Raw genomic sequence first — 20,081 nt, 5'->3', positions numbered from 1 at the left:
TTATTACTAATACCATCTTCCATATCATTAATATATATTGTAAAAAGCTGCGGTCCCAGCACTGATCCCTGCGGTACCCCACTGGTCACTGCCTGCCATTCCGAAATTGAGCCGTTTATCACTACTCATTGTTTCCTGTCAGCCAACCAACTTTAAATTCAAGTTAGTATTTTGCCCCAAATACCATGCACCCTAATTTTGCTCACTAACCTCCTATGTGGGACTTTATCAAAAGCTTTCTGAAAGTCTAGGTACACTACATCTACTGGATCTCCCTCGTCCATTTTCAGAGTTACATCCTCAAAACATTCCAGAAGATTTGTCAAGCATGATTTCCCTTTTATAAATCCATGCTGACTCTGACCTATCCTGTTACTACTGTCCAGATGTGTCGTAATTTCATCCTTTATAATAGACTCCAGCATCTTTCCCACCACAGAGGTCAGACTAACTGGTGTATAATTTCCTGCTTTCTCTCTCCCACCTTTCTTAAAAAGTGGTACAACATTAGTCACCCTCCAATCCGCCGGAACTGATCCCGAATCTATGGAACACTGGAAAATAATCACCAATGCATCCACGATTTCTCGACTCACCTCCTTCAGTATCCTGGGATGTAGACCATCAGGCCCCGGGCACTTATCAACCTTCAGACCTAACAGTCTCTCCAACACCAATTCCTGGCAAATATAAATTCCCTTCAGTTCAGGTCCTTCAGCCACTGTTACCTCAGGGAGATTGCTTGTGTCTTCCCCAGTGAACACAGGTCTGAAGTACCAATTCAATTCATCTGCCATTTCTTTGTTCCCCGTAATATATTCCCCTGTTTCTGTCTTCAAGGGCCCAATTTTAGTCTTAACCATTTTTTTTGCCTTTCACAAACCCAAAAAAGCTTTTACTATCCTCCTTTATATTTTTGGCCAGTTTACCTTCATACCTCATTTTTTTCTCTGCGTATTTCCTTCTTAATAATCCTCTGTTGTTCTTTAAAAGCTTCAAAGTCCTCCGTTTTCCCACTTATCTTTACTATGTTATACTTTTTCTCTTTTAACTTTATATGTTTCTTAACTTCCCTCGTCAGCCATGGCCACCCATGCCTCCTCCTAGGATCTTTCTTCCTTTTTGGAATGAACTGATCCTGCAACTTCTGCATTATACACAAAAATGTCTGCCATTGTTCCTCCACTGTCATCCCTGCTAAGGTATTGCACCATTGAACTTTGGCCAGCTCCTCCCTCATAGCTCCATAGTTCCCTTTATTCAACAGAAATATTGTCACTTCTGATTATACCCTCTCCCTCTCAAATTGCAGATTGAAGCTTATTGTATTATGGTCACTACTTCCCAATGGCTCCTTCACTTCGAGGTCCCTGGGTGAATATGAAAATAACCGTCATGTTTGGAGACAGAGCAGAGATTGATATGAGTGCCACATTTTAATTCTGTTTGGGTGTCTTTCTCAGTAACAGGACACTGTAGCCTGTGCTGGAGGGTCATGGATAAACAGCAGCTAGACTCAGCTGGATACAGTGTTCCACTGGGCTCCGTGTATATGGATAATACTTAACTTCCCACTGGATTTACACTCACTGCTAGATTCAAACAAACTTGCTAAAGTCAATGTTTACAGTTTCAGCATCAAGAGAATATTCTTTATCTTTTGAATGTTAACTAAGATCCTCGGGGCATGTGTGTCCTTTACTCAGAGTGAACATTCCATCAGCCTCCAGACACTGACAGAGCTCTCCTCTTCAAGGTCATGAAGCTGTGAAGACTAAGAGACTGATCTGTACGTCTGAAGTACAGTCAGCAGGATCACCTTATTTAAGAAAAAGATATTATTTAACAGAGGCGATTCTGAGAAAGTTCATAAGGATGATCCCTGCCGTGGAGGGATTGTCTTCTCATCAAAGGCTGAACCAGTTGGAACTCTACTCACTGGAGATGAGAGGAATGAGAGATGATCGCGTTGAAACATCTAGGATCTTATGGGGCTTGACAGAGTTAATGCTGACAGAGTGTTTCCCCCATGGGATAGTCTAGGGCCAGAGGACATAGTCTCAGAATAATGGGACATCAATTTAAGACTGAGGAGGAATTTCTACTCTGAGAGGGTTCTGAGTCTTTGGAACTCCTTGCCACAGAGAGCTGTGGATGCAGAGTTTTGAAGTCTTGAGATGGAGATCTTGATCAGTTGGGGTTTTGAGGGTTATAGAGAAAGGCAGGAGAGTGGATGAGAGCAATGTTGTATCAGCCATGACCCTATTGAATGGCACAGCAGGTTTGAGGGATTAAATGGCCTACTCCTGTTTCTATTTCTTCTGGTCAACAACTCACTGGGATGCTGCCCAGTACAGCAAATGGAATTGTAAAGAAAGACTTCAGAATGTCTTTATATCATTGGAAGAACCCAGCCTTTTGGACTGCAATCAAAATATTTAAAATCCTTTGAAGGGACCATGAATGAGATAGAAACAGACTATTGAGGGGATGAAGTATGAGGGATCATGGTTACAAAACACAACAGAAAAGATCGAGTCCAGACGCTCAGGAAATCTTTTCACCCAGACGGTCAAGTGGCTCTGAAAGTCACTCCAGATTAATGGCATGTGGAGGATCAATGTCAACATTCAGGATTCAATTGGAGAGAGTGGGACAATAAAGGGGATTGAATGGATGGGGGAGCAGGACAGGGAAATATGATTTGGGCTTTCTGCTGATGTGGAAGTGAAAGGTCAGCATGGGCTGTAGGGCCGGGTCATCTGGCACTCACTTGTGAGTCGCTGTGCTGCCAGTGATCCCCAGTACCAAGGCAGACCCTGACATTGGGCTCGGTGGGTAATGATCCAGTACCTCCTGGGGATCCTGCAGGTGATTTTTAATGCTTGACCCATTCAAAGCTTTCTGACTGTCACCAGCAGGTACCATTGACCTGGCACTGGAGGAGTGTGATACCAGAGATGGAGCAAACTGGCAGTGATTGGGCATCTGGACGTGTGTCATGGTCTCGAAAGTCACTCACCCACCATTTACAATGGTGAAACAAAGAGTAGTGATAAATGGCTCCATTTCGGAATGGCAGGCAGTGACCAGTGAGGTAACGCAGGGATCAGTGCTGGGAACGCAGCTTTTTACAATATATATTAATGATATAGAAGATGGTATTAGTAATAACATTAGCAAATTTGCTGATGATACTAAGCTGGCTGGCAGGGTGAAATGTGAAGAGGATGTTAGGAGATTACAGCGTGACCTGGACAGGTTAGGTGAGTGGTCAGATGCATGGCAGATGCTGTTTAATGTGGATAAATGTATGGTTATCCACTTTGGTGGCATGAACAGGAAGGCAGATTACTACCTAAATGGAATCAATTTAGGTAAAGGGGCAGTACAAAGAGATCTGGGTGTTCTTGTACACCCGCCAATGAAGGTAAGCATGCAGGTACATGAAGGCTAATAGCATGCTGGCCTTCATAACAAGAGGGATTGAGTATAGAAGCAAAGAGGTTCTTCTGCAGCTGTACAGGGCCCTGGTGAGACCACACCTGGAGTATTGTGTGCAGTTCTGGTGTCCAAATTTGAGGAATAACATTCTGGCTATTGAGGGAGTGCAGCGTAGGTTCATGAGGTCAATTCCTGGAATGGTGGGACTACCTTACGCTGAAAGACTGGAGCGACTGGGCTTGTATACCCTTGAGTTTAGAAGACTGAGAGGGGATCTGATTGAGACATATAAGATTATTAAAGGATTGGACATTCTGGAGGCAGGAAACATGTTTCCGCTGATGGGCGAGTGCCGAACCAGAGGACACAGCTTAAAAATACAGGGTAGACCATTTAGGACAGAGATGAGGAGAAACTTCTTCACCCAGAGAGTGGTGGCTGTGTGGAATGCTCTGTCCCAGAGGGTAGTGGAGGCCCAGTCTCTGGATTCATTTAAGAAAGAGTTGGATAGAGCTCTCAAGGATAGTGGAATCAAGGGTTATGGAGATAAGGCAGGAACAGGATATTGATTAAGGATGATCAGCTATGATCATATTGAATGGTGGTGCAGGCTCGAAGGGCAGAATGGCCTACTCCTGCACCTATTATCTATTGTTTATTGCTGTGGGCATATCAGCACTCACTAAAAACAATCACCACCAATGTCAAAAACAATAACAGTGCAGTGACAGTATCAAACCCAAGATGAAATGGGATTTACCCTTGTGTGGAGTCCTTCACTGATGAATGCAGCTTTTGTTTCCGAAGGAAAAATGTGAGCAGGGCAATGCAGATCAAGACAGTGATGCCCAGAATGGTGCCAATGATTAAAATGGGATCTGAAGTCCAGGGAAGTTTGTGGGAAGATGCTTCTGTAAAATATCAGAATGTTACTTACACACACACACACACACACACACACACTTCATTCTGAGCAATGTTTCAGATCATCAATAACATTAATTTTGATTTCCTTAGGATACTAACTCAACTCCGGACTCCCCAAAGCCTGTCCATTACCAGCAAGTCAGCAATGTGATGGAATACTCCTCACCTGCCTGGAGGGGTGCAGCTCCAACAACACTCCAGACTCTTGTCATCATCCAGAACAAAGCAACAGGCACCATTGGCCACGACAGCCACAAGCACCCATTCCCACCACCACTGACTCTCTGTCATGCATATTCTACAAGATATACTGCAGACATTCACAAAACATCCTCAGGCACACCTTCCAAACCCACAGCCTCCTCCATCTAGAAGGATAAGGGCAGCAGATACATGGGAACACCACTCCCTGCAAGTTTCCCTCCAAACCACTCCCCATGCTGCCTTGGGAATACCTGGCCTTGATGACCATTCTGCCCTTCCATAGCAGCCAGGTACTCCCTTCTCTGTTCACACCAATGTTCCCTCCCATTGACTTACCAGTTACATTGAGTTGGCTCCCTGCTCCATAGATGTAGCTCCACACACTGCAGCTGTACACAGCAGTATCATTCTGAGTCACATTTACAAGGCTCAGAGTGTAACTGTTCCTGTGGATATTCCTGGAAAGCAGAACACGATCATGGAAACCCTGGGCCTTGGTGAGGGTGCCGTTCACAAAGTGGCTTATCACCCACTCCCTGTTGCTGCCAGGTCGCTGGTGGTGCCAGTGGACATCAGTGTCAATCACACTGGCATTGTGCATGGCACACTGGAACGTGACAGTTTCACCCCCTGGTACCTTGCTGACCACTGGATCCTGAATGAGGACTGGATCAGCCAATGGATCTGTTTGTGTTGAAGAGGAAAAAAATAATATAACTGGAATTGTAACATTTTATAAAACCTCTTCCTGGTAAAATGATGATTTACAGAGGTTGAACTGAAGCTTTCTGTGTGGATATTGTTATTTGTAATTTGAGGGGGAATGACTTGAAACATATCCATCAGTTGAGTGCTTTCCAATTTGCTGCTGTGATTCATTTTGTGAATTAACTAGAGAGAGGAGAATTTCACAATGCTCACAGCTGACTGATTGGAACAGACTGAGCAGCCATTTAAGAAGTTTCATTCTCAGCGAAAACTGAAAAGAAAGGGTTAAAAGTTTCTAACAGCCAGTAATCGGTGGTCCCTGAGGACACCCTCTCTGATTCACTGTTGCACATCCAATTCTATATCCTAACTGTGTGCAAGGCTGTGGGGAGAGAGCAGGACATTGGCAGTCGGGAATGATGCTCATTTGAAGAGTCGGTGCAGACAGGATGGGCTGAATGGTCTTCTTCTACACTGGAATGTTTCTGTGATTCTCTGATTCTGTCTCTAAGCCAGATAGACCCTGACTGCACTTGCCTGGAATTGATCCAGCAATGGGCAAGATGAAGCCCTTCTGTTCGGAACCTCGGACTTTCCCTTCCATTCCTGACCAGGTTTACTATCCCAGGGTTGGGGAATTCTTGGAATTGGGTCACAAACATAAACCTGTGACATTGGGCTCACTGTTAGAAAGGTCTGGGGCCCATACCGTCCTCACCTGCAGTCACAGCCCCCTCACCCTGATCAACGACTCATCTCCAATTCCATAATCCAAGGAGTGGAAGCACCCTCTGGAGAAAGGTTTCCAGGGAACTTGCCCCCTCCCTGATGTGACACAATGTCTGCAGCTCAGACTCCAGCTCCTCAACTCGGATCCAAACTTCCCCGAGCTGCGAACCCTTCCTCCAGATGTTTCACTCTGGATCCCATTGGGCTCAGAGGGGCCTTCAATGAAACCTGTAAGATCCTGAGGGGCCTTGAACAGGGTGGACATGGAAAGGATGGTTCCTCTTCAGGGAGAATCTAGAACTAGTGGGCAGTTTAAAAATAGGGGAGTGCACGATGAAGACAGAAATGAGGAAATGTTTTTTTTCTCAGAGGGTTGAGAGTTCCCTTCATCAAAAGGCAGTGGATATAGAATCTCCAAATGTTTTTAAGGTGGGGGTGGGAGGAATTCTTGATGACCTGGGGGTGAAAGGTGAACAGGGATATGTAAGAATGTAGAACTGAGATTAATATCAGATCATCCATCATTTAATTAAGTGGTGGAGCAAGCAAGATGGGCTGAATGGCCTACTCCTGTTCCTATCTCCCTCAATCTGTGTTTCTTGGACTAAGGGAATGGATGAGGGTCATAAGAAGGGCAGTAACCAGGATGGGAGTGAGGAAGGATTTAGCTCAGGACAAGGACATCAGAGGTGGAGGTGGGTGTGTCATTGAGCAGAACAGGAGCTGCAGGGGGTTGTGGGAAATGACGGCCTAAAGAGTTGAGGGCTGAGTGTTTGAACTTTCCTGAATAAATTGCTCTCATCTTAACGAGTTACACTGGTGCCCACTTTAATTTTCAGTTTAAGTGACATTGAGAAACAGATCCAGTTTTCATGTGGAACTGACTCATGGGAGGGAAAGTCTAAGGAAGACAACAGGTTTCTACAAAACAAATCCCTTTGTATTCTGTTATACTCTAAAATTAATGATAAATACAGGCTGATGGAGTAATGTTGAACTCCTGTGTGCAGTGTTGGCACCGAACCCTTCACTCCATGAACACAGCGTTAGATAATTACAGAGTCACCCCTTATACCACCCAGACCTCTCATGGGCAACAGCTTCTCCAAACAAGGCACTAACCGTTTGCTTCTTTATTGAATTTACTCACAAATGAGTTGTAACGCAATAATACACAGCATTTCCAGGTTAACTGAGAGCTGGAAACATATCACCTTAATTCCTGATGTTCCCATCAATTGTTGTCAAAATCCATCTGATTTGTTAATGTCCAACAAGAAAGGAAATCTGCCGTCCTTACCTGATCTGGCCCACAAATGGCTCCAGACCCACAGCAATGTGGTTTGTTCTTACTGCCCTCTGAAGTGAATAGGCAAGTGACTCAGTTTGAGGGCAATTAGGGATGAGGAACAAATTATGGTCTTGCCAGTGATGCCCACATCACATTCAGAAAAATGAAAAACAAATCCCTGATGAAACACAGCCTGGGCATCCACGCTAAGTTGTCCATAACTGGAGCAGTGTAATCAATACTGTGGCTACAAGAGCAGGTCAAGGTGAATAGCTCACACTCTGCCTCCCACAGCCTGCCTACCATCTAGCGACAAAGCAAAACTCAGGAGGATGATGGAACAACTTGCCTGGATGGATGCAGCAGCTCCAACAACATTCAAGAAGCTTCATGCCATCCAGAAGGAAGCAGCCCGCCTGATTGACACCGCAACTAACACCTTCAACGTTCACTCCCTTTTATACTGATGTACCATAGTATGTAACATCTCTAAAATGCCCTTCTGTAATTCACCAAGGCTCCTCCAACAGCAGCTTCTGAACCTACAGCCTCTCTCATCTGAAAGGACAAAGGCAGCGGGTACATGGGGCAGCATCTCTTTCAGGTTCCCCTGCAGGCACTCACTATCCTGACTTAGAAATGTTGTATATAACTTGTGTAAAAGTTAAAATTTTAAAATGGTTTTTTAAAGCTGAAATTAGGGGTCGACTATTACAGGAGTATTGCATTCAAGGGGATGAAATTCATGCTTAGTATGAGTCAAAAATGGACAAACTAGAGCCAGATCTCTTTATAAAGTAATGTACAACAAAAAGAAAAGGAACTATGGCCATTATCAAATATTTATCGACAAAATAGCTGTCTCCATTCTGCCTACTACAGTAGAATGGCACTGTCATACCATATCCCAGTTCCAAGTACCATCAAGTGCATGTGGGTCTACACATACCATAGATACCCAAGTAATAGTTGGAATTTTTTGTCTACTTTAAAGTTAAATTTAGAGGGTCGACTATTCCAGGGTTACCACATTTGAGGAGCAAAATTAAATTCAAAATGGATAAAGAAAAAAACACAAGAATTATAATAATTCTGAAAATCTGGATTAGAATATGATGACTGGTGCATTGGAAGACCCGGAACAGAGTGGTATAGCCAGCTGACTGGAATGCCGGAGTGGAGGGCAATGGACAGTCACACTGATTCATAACTGTTGGTCTGTTAACTGTGAAGAACCAGGGTCAAATTTGACATGAGATGTATGGAAAACTCCAGACTTTTAGACAAAAAATTGGGGGACGACTTTTTCATGAGATCGACTTATACTCAGATATATACAGTGTATCATCATTGTTCCTTCAGTGTCATTGGGTCAAACATCCCAACACCAACAGGACCACAACAGCTCAGGAAGGCAGTTCACCATCACCTGCTCAAATCATACAAACTAGGACCAGGAGTAGGCCATTCAGCCCATTGTGCCTGCACCACCTTTTAGTATATTCATGGCTCACCATCCAACTCATTTCCTTGTTTCCGCATTCTCCCCTTACCCTTTGAACTATATCTAACTCTCCCTTGAAGACATTCAATGTTTTGGCCTCAGCTGCTTCCTGTAGCAGAGAAGACATTTCTTCTCAAGGGCTATTCACAATGGACAAGTACCAGCCCTTGGCCACATCCCAAGAATGAATGAACCAAAACCAGACAGAGACAGGGGAATGTTAAATCCAACACTGAGAACAAACAAGATGGAGAAGCAAAAAAAGAGACAGAGAAAGAGTTTGAGATTGAGGATCTGGTCCAAGAGGAGAAACCGTTTATTCTATCTGTGAGTAAAAGAAGAGAAGGTAACTGTTCTATGTTTATATCGAGCTCGCTGCTTTCTCTTTCCCAGAGGAATTTAACACATTCTCCTCTCCAATAAATCCATGTGGAAATGGTTACTGTATCAGATTATTCTAAGGTAAACAAGACTTACCTGTTACAGTCAGCTGGGTTCCATTCCCACTGATATCTCCCCACAGTTTACAGTAATATACCCCAGTGTCATTGGGCTGCACGTTTGTGATGGTTAGAATGAAGCTGTTATTGGAGGGGTCCCTGGAAGACTGGAATCGCTCAGTGAATCCTGGGCTCCATTGTGTGATGTTCCTCATGTCATGTGTTAAAACCCACTCCACCTTATTTCCTGCTTTCTCCCGGTCCCAGTGAACATTAGTGTGTGTCACTGCGGCGTTCCTCACGGTGCACTGTAACCGGCCAGTGTGACCCTCGGTGATACGTTCCAGGCTCAGAGACTGGAGAAGGACCGGGACATTTGCATCTTTAAGAGAAAATTTATGACTAAATTAAAGCTCATCTGAATGTTCTGAAGAACTCTAATTTAGAGTGAATGAGAAAGGACAGATGGTAAGAGTATCAGAGTGAACCAGTGGGGTTAATTATTCAAGCTAACCATGACATTATAGATCATAAGGTCATGGATATAGGAGCAGAATTAGGCCATTCAGCCCATCAGGTCTGCTCTGTCATACGAGCATGGCTGATATGTTTCAATCCCATTCTCCTGCTCTCTCCCCATAACCCTTATCCATTTGTTCATAAGAACCTATCTATCCCTGTCTTAAATAGACTCAATTACTTGGCCTCCACAGCACTCTGCAGCAATGAGTTCCACAGATTTACCACCTTTTGTCTGAAGAAATTCCTCTTTAGCTCAGCTGTAATTGATCATCCCTTCCCTGTAAGGCTGTGCCCTGGATCTGACTCTTTCCAACAAACATCTTCTCCACATTTACTCTATCCAGGCCCCTGAGTATTCTCTGTATTCACTCCTCATAATTTGGTCTCCTCTTCATTTGGGAAATGAAATGGAGACTGTGTGACTGATTCTCAGAACACCTCCATTCTGTCTGCAAACAAAGGCCCTAAGCTCCCAGCTGCTAACCACTCCAACACACCATCGTGTTCCCTGGCCAACATCTCTGTCTCAGTCTTGCTGCAGTGCTCTCGTGAAGCTCAGAGCAAACTGGAACAACAGCACCTCATTTTCTACTTGGTTACCCTGCAGCCTTCTGGAATCAATATCGAGTAAAATAATTTTAGAGACTGAGAACCTTTCCCCATGCTTTCCCCCTCCCCCACATGCCAAGCCTTACCATTACTCAGGCAGCTACCATACACTACCCATTGTCAGCCACTAACTGTCCCCATCAGCAGCTGCTGATTCCTCCAGACTGGCCATTACCCACTCTTTTGTCCGTCCAACAGTTTTTCTCTCACACTGGGCTCTCTCCATCTATTTTTTACACTCACCCTCCTCCCCACCCCATCTTTTGTATAAAAAACATCATTTTCCCTCATTGCCATCAGTTCTATACAAGCGTCACTGGACCCACAACATTAATTCTAATTTCTCTTCACAGATGCTGACATTTTCCAGCGATTTCTGTTTTTATCCACAGAAATGGAATCAGAAATGGTCTGTGAGAGTTATTGTTTGAAAGAAAAAGTATCAATAAAGAGATAGAGACAGTCCCAAATACCAGATGCTGAGCAATAGGCTGTGGTCCATCAGGTGGTCACTTCATCTGAGAACCAGAATGGAATTTTTCAAACTAGCTCATGAAACTCTAATGGCAGGTCACTTATGGAATAGTAACACACAGTCTAAAATATTAAAACATTTTTATTGGTCAAGATTAAGCAAAGATGTTAAATTTTACCAGACAGGCTGGTCCATGTCTGGACTTGGGGAATCTCCAACCCTCAATTAAAGCTTCACCTTTAATTCCAATCACAGCTTTTGAAGAACCGTTTAGCAGCGTCTTTATAGAATGTATAGGAGCCCAACCTAAACCCAGGAATGGCAACCAATGGGTCACTGCAGTGGTTCAAGAAAACAGCTCAGCACCACCTTCTCAAGGGCAATCAAGGATGGGCAATAAATGCTGGTCCAGGCAGTGACACCCACATCTCACAAAACAATTAAACAAATTGCTGCACCTGAGGTCAGCTTCCTCCCCACAGTGAATCCATTCCTGCCATCACTTTCCATTACCTCCCCAATCTTCTGGATTACAAACTGATCTCCAATGCATTCAATGGGTAGGAGGTTATTGATTAGATTAGATTAGATTACTTACAGTGTGGAAACAGGCCCTTCGGCCCAACAAGTCCACACCGACCCGCCAAAGCGCAATCCACCCATACCCCTACATTTACCCCTTACCTAACACTACGGGCAATTTAGCATGGCCAATTCACCTGACCCGCACATCTTTGGACTGTGGGAGGAAACCGGAGCACCCGGAGGAAACCCACGCAGATACGGGGAGAATGTAAAATCTCCACACAGTCAGTCGCCTTAGTCGGGAATTGAACCCGGGTCTCAGGCGCTGTGAGGCAGCAGTGCTAACCACTGTGCCACCGTGCCGCCCTTAACGCAGGAGGAGATTGTTATGTAAACTATACTTACTGGTGATATTGAGCTGGCTTCCTCCCCCATATATCCTTCCCAAGACTAAGCAATAATAAACCCCATTGTCATTGGGCTGCACGTGTTTGATGGTCAGAATGAAGCTGTTACTGGAGGGGTCTCTGGAAGGCTGGAATCGCTCAGTGAATCCTGGACTCCATTCTGTGGAGCCACTTTCTGGATGTGTTAAAACCCACTCCATAATTTCTTTTGCAGAGAGTCGGTACCAGTGAACACCGGTGTGTGTCACTATGGCATTCCTCATGGTGCACTGGAACCGGGCAGTGTGATCCTGGGTGACATGTTCTAGGCTTGGAGACTGGAGAAGGACTGGACCAGTGATACCTTTAAAGAAACAGATAACAATCAGTTTATTCCCACAAGAGCAGATTCTCTGTGCTGCTGTATTGAAAGGATCTGACAGAGTGGTAGGAATTTTGAGTTAAACAGAGAGAACACATTATTACACTGAATGATTGAGATGATTCTGTGGCTGATTTAGATGGAAAAGATCCATCAACATAAACAGAAGTAATTAAATAAACAGCATGTTGAATAATATTTCCCAACTCTTGTCGGAATCTGATCAACAATTTAGATGCGCCATTTTTTTCTGCAGCAGGTTCTCTTCCATTGAGAAGGATAAGGACAGCAGATAAAGAGGAATACCACCCCCTGCAAGTTCGCCTCCAAACCACTCATCATCCTGTCTAGGAATATATCATTGTTTCTTTGGAGTTACTCTAATGTGGTCAGTCCCTGTTTGGGTTCAACCAGGGAGACCTGGCTGACAGATAAAAACAGGAGTGTTAGAGGTTCTGCTTGTTATGTACCAGGCTAGATAACCCACTGGCAATATGACGTGTTTTAGATTAGATTAGATTAGATTACTTACAGTGTAGAAACAGGCCCTTTGGCCCAACAAGTCCACACCGACCCGCCGAAGCACAACCCACCCATACCACTACATTTACCCCTTACCTAACACTACGGGCAATTTAGCATGGCCAATTCACCTGACCCGCACATCTTTGGACTGTGGGAGGAAACCGGAGCAACCGGAGGAAACCCACACAGACGCGGGGGGAATGTGCAAACTCCACACAGTCAGTCGTCTGAGGCGGGAATTGAACCCGGGTCTCAGGCACTGTGAGGCAGCAGTGCTAACCACTGTGCCACCGTGCCGCCCACTAACTTCTTCCCATTTCTCATCTACCTGAATATGTGATGGTCTCCATATCCTCATTAAGACCTAATTTTTATGATAATAACCTTCAGGTTCTTTTGCCAGTGTTGGATTGGGTGTGCAAAGTTAAAAATCACACAACACTAGGTTATAGTCCAACAGGTTTAATTGGAAGCACTAGCTTTTGGAGCATTGCTCCTTCATCAGGTGGTTGTGGAGGATACTATTGTAAGGCACAGAATTTATAGCAAAATTTTACAGTGTGATGTAACTGAAATTATACATTGAAAAATATCTTGTCAGACAAGGAACACAGGGGGCTAACACCGTCAACATATTATCTAGCTGACACCAATTGTTACAGTTTACCTGAGAATGTAACTTTAAAAAAAAAGGTATGTGTTGTGCCTATGAAAGAAGTGAAACTGTCATGTATTCTAACAGATGAAAGACTCAACAAACAATCAAGGTATTTTTCAATGTATAATTTCAGTTACATATAAGTTCACACTGTAAACTTCTGCCCTAAATTCCGTGTCTTACAATTGTGTCCTCCACAACCACCTGATGAAGGAGCGGTGCTCTGAAAACTAGCACTTCCAATTAAACCTGTTGGACTATAAGCTGGTGTTGTGTGATTTATAACTTTTTCTTGCATATGCCTTTTGGTCCAATTGCTCTATATTTTCATCTTTCTGCAGTAACTCAGTTAATTTATCTGAGCTAAAGATGTCTGCTCAATCATCTATCTACTCTCAGTTTGTGCCAACCAACAGATGAAACAGGGTCTCTGCTTATTCCAATTCAACTATCTTATTAGTACACTTTGATCTCACTGTTTCAACTAGTGACTTTGTAGCATCATTGCCACACAGTCAGGAAAAGTCCCAGGATATGTGTCCTGCAATAATTCAATTGCCTGAGTTTCTGCTGGCTGTCCAATCACAGTAGGTAGCACTCTGACCTGTGAACCAGCTATATCATTAGCAAGGACAAATTGTATTCCTAGAGCTAAGAGTTTGTCCAGTCCTCCTCCCAAGATGTTTCTATTCTTCACTGGACACTCTAAGCTCACTTTACATAATTGAGAACTTCTTGTCTTATCTTGAATTCCTGGTACTAATACCTTTTCTGGCAATAGTCCTTCAGACGTACGTATATCCTCATCTTTCAGCATCACAGATTGAGACGATTCTGTATCTCTTAATATTCTAACCTCTTTACCTGCTGCTCCTGGCCTATTCAGGTAAACTTTACTTTTGCAGGTACATGGTTTAAAAAGATCTGGCACTTCCTCCTTAGCCAACCTCTGACCAGCTTGTACATTCTGGTGCAGCTTCCAAGCCTCCACTGTGCTTTCCATGACCACTCCAATAAAAGTCACTGGCTTATCCTGTTTTCCTATATCTGGCTTCCCAGTCCTTTTCCTAACTCACCACGACTGTGACTTCATGTGGCTTACTTTATTGCAATGAAAATATGAAAGCTTTTTAACTTCCCTTTCACCTTCAAGGATTCCTTTTTCACCCATGGCAAGTTATCCTTATGATCATCACCAAGATCTACCTTTCTGTCTCCATGTGAGGAATTTTCTTTTCCCCAATTTCCATCCCCCATGGACTGAAATTGATTTTGGAAGCTAACCTTTGATTTATGAACCAACTCATAACCATCAGTCATTCCAGCTGCTAATCTTGCTGTTTTAACTCAGTGCTCTTCCATATGAGTTCTCACTAATTTAGGAGGTGAATTTTTAAATAGTAATCTTTGCTTTGTTTTTACTGCCCGTATCCAACTATCAAAATTCCTTTGTTTGTAGGTTTGACTCGTGTCCCTCCTTAGATTCCTGAAATGTTGCCTGGAGACTTCTGGTGCAAGGTGACAGTGGTGCTGGAAAAGCTCAGGAGGTCAGGCAGCATCCAAGGACTCTCATCTTGAATCTGATCTCTAGCATCTGCAGTCCTCACTTTCACCAAGTTGGCTTCAGGTACCAGCTCATCTGCACTTAAGATGGTTCTCTTCACCTCCTCTTACGCCCCAGATAGTTCCTCTGATAGTGATGCAAATACCTCACTAGCTCTACTTACAAGTTTTGTTTGGATCAACAAAACCGACATGGTCACGGGCCATCGCATTTGTTTAGCCACCTTTTCAAATGAGATGAGAAAGGCTTCCAAATCCTTCTCATCAAATTTAGACAATGCTTGAATATATTTAAACAGTTTCTCCCCAGGCCTTTAACTACCATGAGTTTGCTCATCATCACTTTCTTCCTCACTCAGCTTACCTTCAGTCTTCAGCTCCATCCTTTTCAGTTGGCTTTCCAGGCTAAGTGCCAATTTCTGAAGTTCAAGCTCCCTCTCTTTCTTCCTTTACTCTCTTCTTTCTTTCTCTTTATCTCACTCTTTCTTGCTCCTTTTCTCTCTTTTCTTTTTGTTCTAGTAAAGCCATTAATCCGTTCTTCCTTTCCTCTGCTTTTAATCATAATACAAACTGTTTCATTTTCAATTAAATATTAGCCATCTCTAAAGATTCTAATGGCATTACCAGTAAATGTAAATGCTGAATTATTGCTGCAATTTTCTCTCCTTTCCTCATGGAAGGAGGCAGCTCCAACCCCAGCTTGTCTGATAATTCCAGCAGCTTGGCCTTAACCACCTCTTGTAAAACCCCAAAGTCACTTCTTCCACACCCAGAAACCTCTTGGTGACCGAAAGAGCCATTGCTCTCCTAAGCACTGTTTAAATCACTGAATTCAACACCCGGAACAAAAGACACTAACACCGACCACTCTTTGCCTTTGAGTCCAACAACCTGAATCCCAAATTGGAGTGAAAGAACAAATCCTGCAAACAGCCCCCAATCTGCTATGGACCAGTCGAGAACCCCTCAAAACGTTTTCAGAAAGTCTCCCAGACCTTAACTTTGCTTGCTGTTTTAGTGGGTGCAACATGAATATTCCAGGACGGATGCTGTTAGTCAAACCACATCATTTTAAACAAGCCAGAATTTATTTACAAGATTACTGAATGAAACACAGGCAAAAGAGAACAGGATGTGGATGTAGGTTTGCTTGCTGAACTGGAACGTTCATTTTCAGATGTTTCATTATCATAATAGGTAACATCTTCATCTGGAGGTTCACTGGTGATGTCACCTAGTATGGTGACGAAACATTTGAAAATGAACCTTACAGCTCAGCAAGCAAACCTACATCCAGAACCTCAACCTGAGCTATAAATCTTCTCAAAACTCACTAAGAACAGAATATAGATGAACTTAACCTATTTGAAAATCCAATAGATTATCCCAACTTAATGAAGCTGTTCAAAGTACTCGCAACAATCCCCATAAACTCCTCTTGGCACAGAAGGTAAAATCAAACACAGGGTCTTGCAGGAGAGGAGTCAGAGAGAGGATCAGCATGGACCTGCTTCTTTGGGTCCAGCAGGTTTTACAATTGCTTGACTGCTTTCAGTGAATAGCCGGACTGCTAAAACCAAACCAAACCGAACCAGAGTAAGCTGAGTTGGGAGAACTGGCCACTCCCTTTTCAATGTACCAGTGTTTATGTTTTAAAACGCAAAAGCCTTTTGACTGAGCAGTATCTGTGAACTATAATCAAACTGGCCTTAAAACCCATCCAAGCCCAGACTTTTTGGAATCTGTGTCATTATTACGTCGCTGAAAAAAACATCCAAGGACAACAAAATCTTGTTAAAGAAGTAGCATCATCACATGATCACTCTGGGAGCTGGCCCTGAGGGAGATGGATCAGTGTCAAGGACTCTGCACATGTCAATAAAAGGGTGGCTTGGTGACGAGATACCAGCTTTTGTGGAGTTACTTCATCCATCATGGTCACTGGGTCAAAATCCTGGCATTCCTTCCCTCAGGGCATTATGGATCTACCTGCAGCATATCGAATGCAGCAGTTCAAGAAGGCAACTCACCCACAAGTAATAGCAACAATAATATTAACAATAATATTAATGGTGATAATAGTAATGATAATTATGATGGTGATAATGGTATAGACAGAACATTTAGAAATGACTCGTTTGACTCAGCAGAGTCGATATGGTGTCATTAAGGATAAATAATGCCAGACAAATGTATTGGAATGTTTTGATGAGCTAAGAAGCAGGATAGATGAAGGGGATCCAGTCAATAATGAATTTGAATTTAAATAAGTGCTTTTGATAAGGTACCACACATTAATACATTGAGAATCCTTAATGTCGTGGTTGTAAGGACAGAGGATTTACTGACTACCCAACGGCAGGGAGTTGGGATAATTGTGGCATTTTCAGGGTGGCAATTCTCAACTTAAACTGCTTCTCCTGAGGTCCTCTACTCTTATCAATTCAAAATTATCACCTTTCATCAGCAGAAAATGTTTAAATACTGAACACATTTTGAGTGGCATGGTAGCTAAATGGTTCACACTGTCTCTCACAGAGCCAGGGACCCGAGTTCGATCCCTGCCTCAGGCAGCTGTCTATGTGGAGTTTGCACATTCTCCCCATGTTTGCGTGGGTTTCCTCTGGGTGCATCAGTTTCCTCCCACAATCCAAAGATGTGCAGGTCTGGTGAATTGGCCATGGGTGCATTAGTCAGGGGTAAACATAAAGTAGGGGAATGATCCTGAGTGGGTTACTCTTTGATGGGTCAGCATAGACTTGTTGGGTCAAATGACCTGTTTTCTCACTGAAGGGAATCTAATCTAATCACCCATCTGAACTCTGTGAATTAGAAAAATCAGGCTTTCCAAGTAATATGTGCCTCTCTGAAATGAAATACAATCCAATTCCATCAACCTGTAAGCACCCTAATGATTTCAATGTTCACTTTGTCTGCTCATAAAATCTCTCCCAGTACAAACAATTTCCCATTCACACTCCAAGAATTGTTTGTGTCAGATTGATTTATTTTTAAAAAGTCAATCATCACTCCAGAAATATTGTCATTTTAAACTTTAAATCCTCTCATACACTAGAATCAAAACATACATGCCACTAGTTCAGAGTCCAAATTCCAAACTAAGTGATATTAAAATTATATAGAAACCATACACCTCTCATCAGTGTTTAGACTCTAATGGGGGGGGGGGGGAAGTACGAGTAATAAAGCCCCAGTTAACCACAAGTCATACTAAATCTGTCCCCGAATCGACACTGCAGCCATTTTGTCTATTTTCAGTCCTCCAAGCCAAAGTCATCAAAAAGCAGGTTGATTAATGACCTCAAACTTGACATTTATTATCAGCAAGACAGATTTTTGAAGCAAGCAGAAAACGTGATCAACAACTGCATTTCTATTTGTGATTAATCCCATTAATCCCAAGACATCCCATTAATCTCACATGCATTCATTCACAGACTAGGTAACACGGCTCTGCAGGAATATTCCTGCCATTTGTAGAGAAAAAAAAGACCTGAAAGCAAGACCATCCCAGTGCAGCAAGGACATCACATCAGAAGTTAGAATGTGCTGATATCTCAGAATTTCTTCACTTTCATGTGAATTGGGTGAAGTCAATGCTTTCGTTTGGCTACAGAATTTTACAGAGTGGTTCTTACACATTTCTTTACTTATTTTAATGATGGAGTATACTCCCAGCTCTGTCTGCTCTTGTGCACCCATTAGAATTGCACTTTTAAATAAAATTGTCTCCACTGTTCTTATTTCTCCTCCCAGTCTGAGTATCCTCACATCTTTCTGCGTTACATCTGATCTATTATTGGCTGCCCAATCTCCCACAATGGGGCAAGTAAAAGAGAAAGCACATTTCCCACAAAATCCTCCTCCCATTGTCACAAAAATATTCCCTTTCTTCCCACTGACTACCAACATTGAACCTGAGCTCAGCCTCCTCCTCACAATGAATCCATTCCCAAGATCACTCTCCATCACATCCTCAAGCATTTGATCACAAACCGATCTCCAATTCATTCATTGGGCAAGAAGTTATTGTTGGAGGTGATTGTCATGTAAACTCTACTTACTGTCTACAATGAGCTGGCTTCCTCTCCCATAGATCTTTCCCCAGATTGAGCAGTAATAGACCCCAGTGTCACTGGGCTGCACGTTTGTGATGGTCAGAATGAAGCTGTTACTGGAAGAGTCTCTGGAAGGCTGGAATCTTGTGCTCCATTGTGTGGAGCCACTTCCTGGATCTGTTAAAACTCGCTCCATAATTTGCTCTGGGGACAGTCGGTACCAGTGAACATCAGTGTGTGTCACTGCGGCGTTCCACATGGTGCACTGCAACTGGGCAGTGTGGCCCTCGGTGACACGTTCCAGGCTCGGAGACTGGAGAACAACTGGACCATTGATACCTTTAAAGAAAAAAAAACAATACTTTTATTTCCACAGGACCAGATTCCCTGTACTGCCATACTGAAAGGATTTGACAGAGTCATGGGAGTTTTGAGTTAAACAGAGAGAACAGAAGAGAACACGAAACCATTGAGCTGCAGTCGGAACCGATACAGATCAAAGCCCATCAACAGGAACAGGAATAATTAAATAAACAGAGTGTGAAATAATATTTTTTAATTCTGTTGAAAATCTCTTCGACATTTTGGACACGTCAATGTCTTCTGCAGCACAATCAAAACCCACATTCACTTCCATTTGAAAAGGCAAGGGCAACAGATACATGGGACCACCAACCCCTGCAATATCTCCTCCAAACCACTTACCATTCTGACTTGAAAATATATCACTGTTCATTCAGTGTTGCTGGGTCAAAATGCTGGAATTCTCTCTCTAAGGGCATTATGGGTCTACATGCAGGACATGGACTGCTGTGGTTCAAGGAGACAGCTCACCGACAGCAATAGCAACAATAATAATGATAGTGATAACGGTGTTGGCGATAGTATAGGCAGAACATTTAGAAATGTCAAACATGAATCAGCATAGCGTCACAAAGGACAAATAATGCCAGAAAAATGTACTGGAACACTTTGATGAGGTAAAAAGCAAGATAGATAAAGGTCATCCAGTTGATGTCATGCAATTGGATTTGCAAAACACTTTTAATAAGGTACCACGTATCAGGCGACTGAATAAGATGAGAGGCCTTGATTTTGGAGGTAGTAAGG

At 43.1% G+C, this 20,081-nt stretch overlaps 1 protein-coding gene across 2 annotated transcripts in view; it reads right to left on the bottom strand.

Annotated features, from left to right (window-relative positions):
• LOC132819617 (polymeric immunoglobulin receptor-like) overlaps positions 1-19,219 on the bottom strand; it is a 28,957-nt gene extending 9,738 nt beyond the window's left edge. Inside the window, exons 1-5 of one of the 2 annotated variants that reach the window (XM_060831198.1) lie at positions 18,978-19,219; positions 11,784-12,128; positions 9,285-9,629; positions 4,912-5,259; positions 4,205-4,355 (exon numbers count right to left, since the gene is read on the bottom strand). In XM_060831198.1, coding sequence (XP_060687181.1) covers positions 4,205-4,355; positions 4,912-5,259; positions 9,285-9,629; positions 11,784-12,128; positions 18,978-19,167 — 1,379 coding nt within the window. In that variant the 5' untranslated portion in view covers positions 19,168-19,219. The remainder of the gene's footprint in view (positions 1-4,204; positions 4,356-4,911; positions 5,260-9,284; positions 9,630-11,783; positions 12,129-18,977) is intronic. The other variant, XM_060831199.1, reaches the window with a different exon arrangement.
• Between the last annotated feature and the right edge of the window lie 862 nt (positions 19,220-20,081).

The sequence above is a fragment of the Hemiscyllium ocellatum genome, chromosome 10, assembly GCF_020745735.1.
Source record: "Hemiscyllium ocellatum isolate sHemOce1 chromosome 10, sHemOce1.pat.X.cur, whole genome shotgun sequence".
NCBI classification, from domain to species: domain Eukaryota; kingdom Metazoa; phylum Chordata; class Chondrichthyes; order Orectolobiformes; family Hemiscylliidae; genus Hemiscyllium; species Hemiscyllium ocellatum.
Note: the sequence above shows the minus strand (reverse complement) of the source record. Positions and strands in the feature narration are given on the sequence as shown.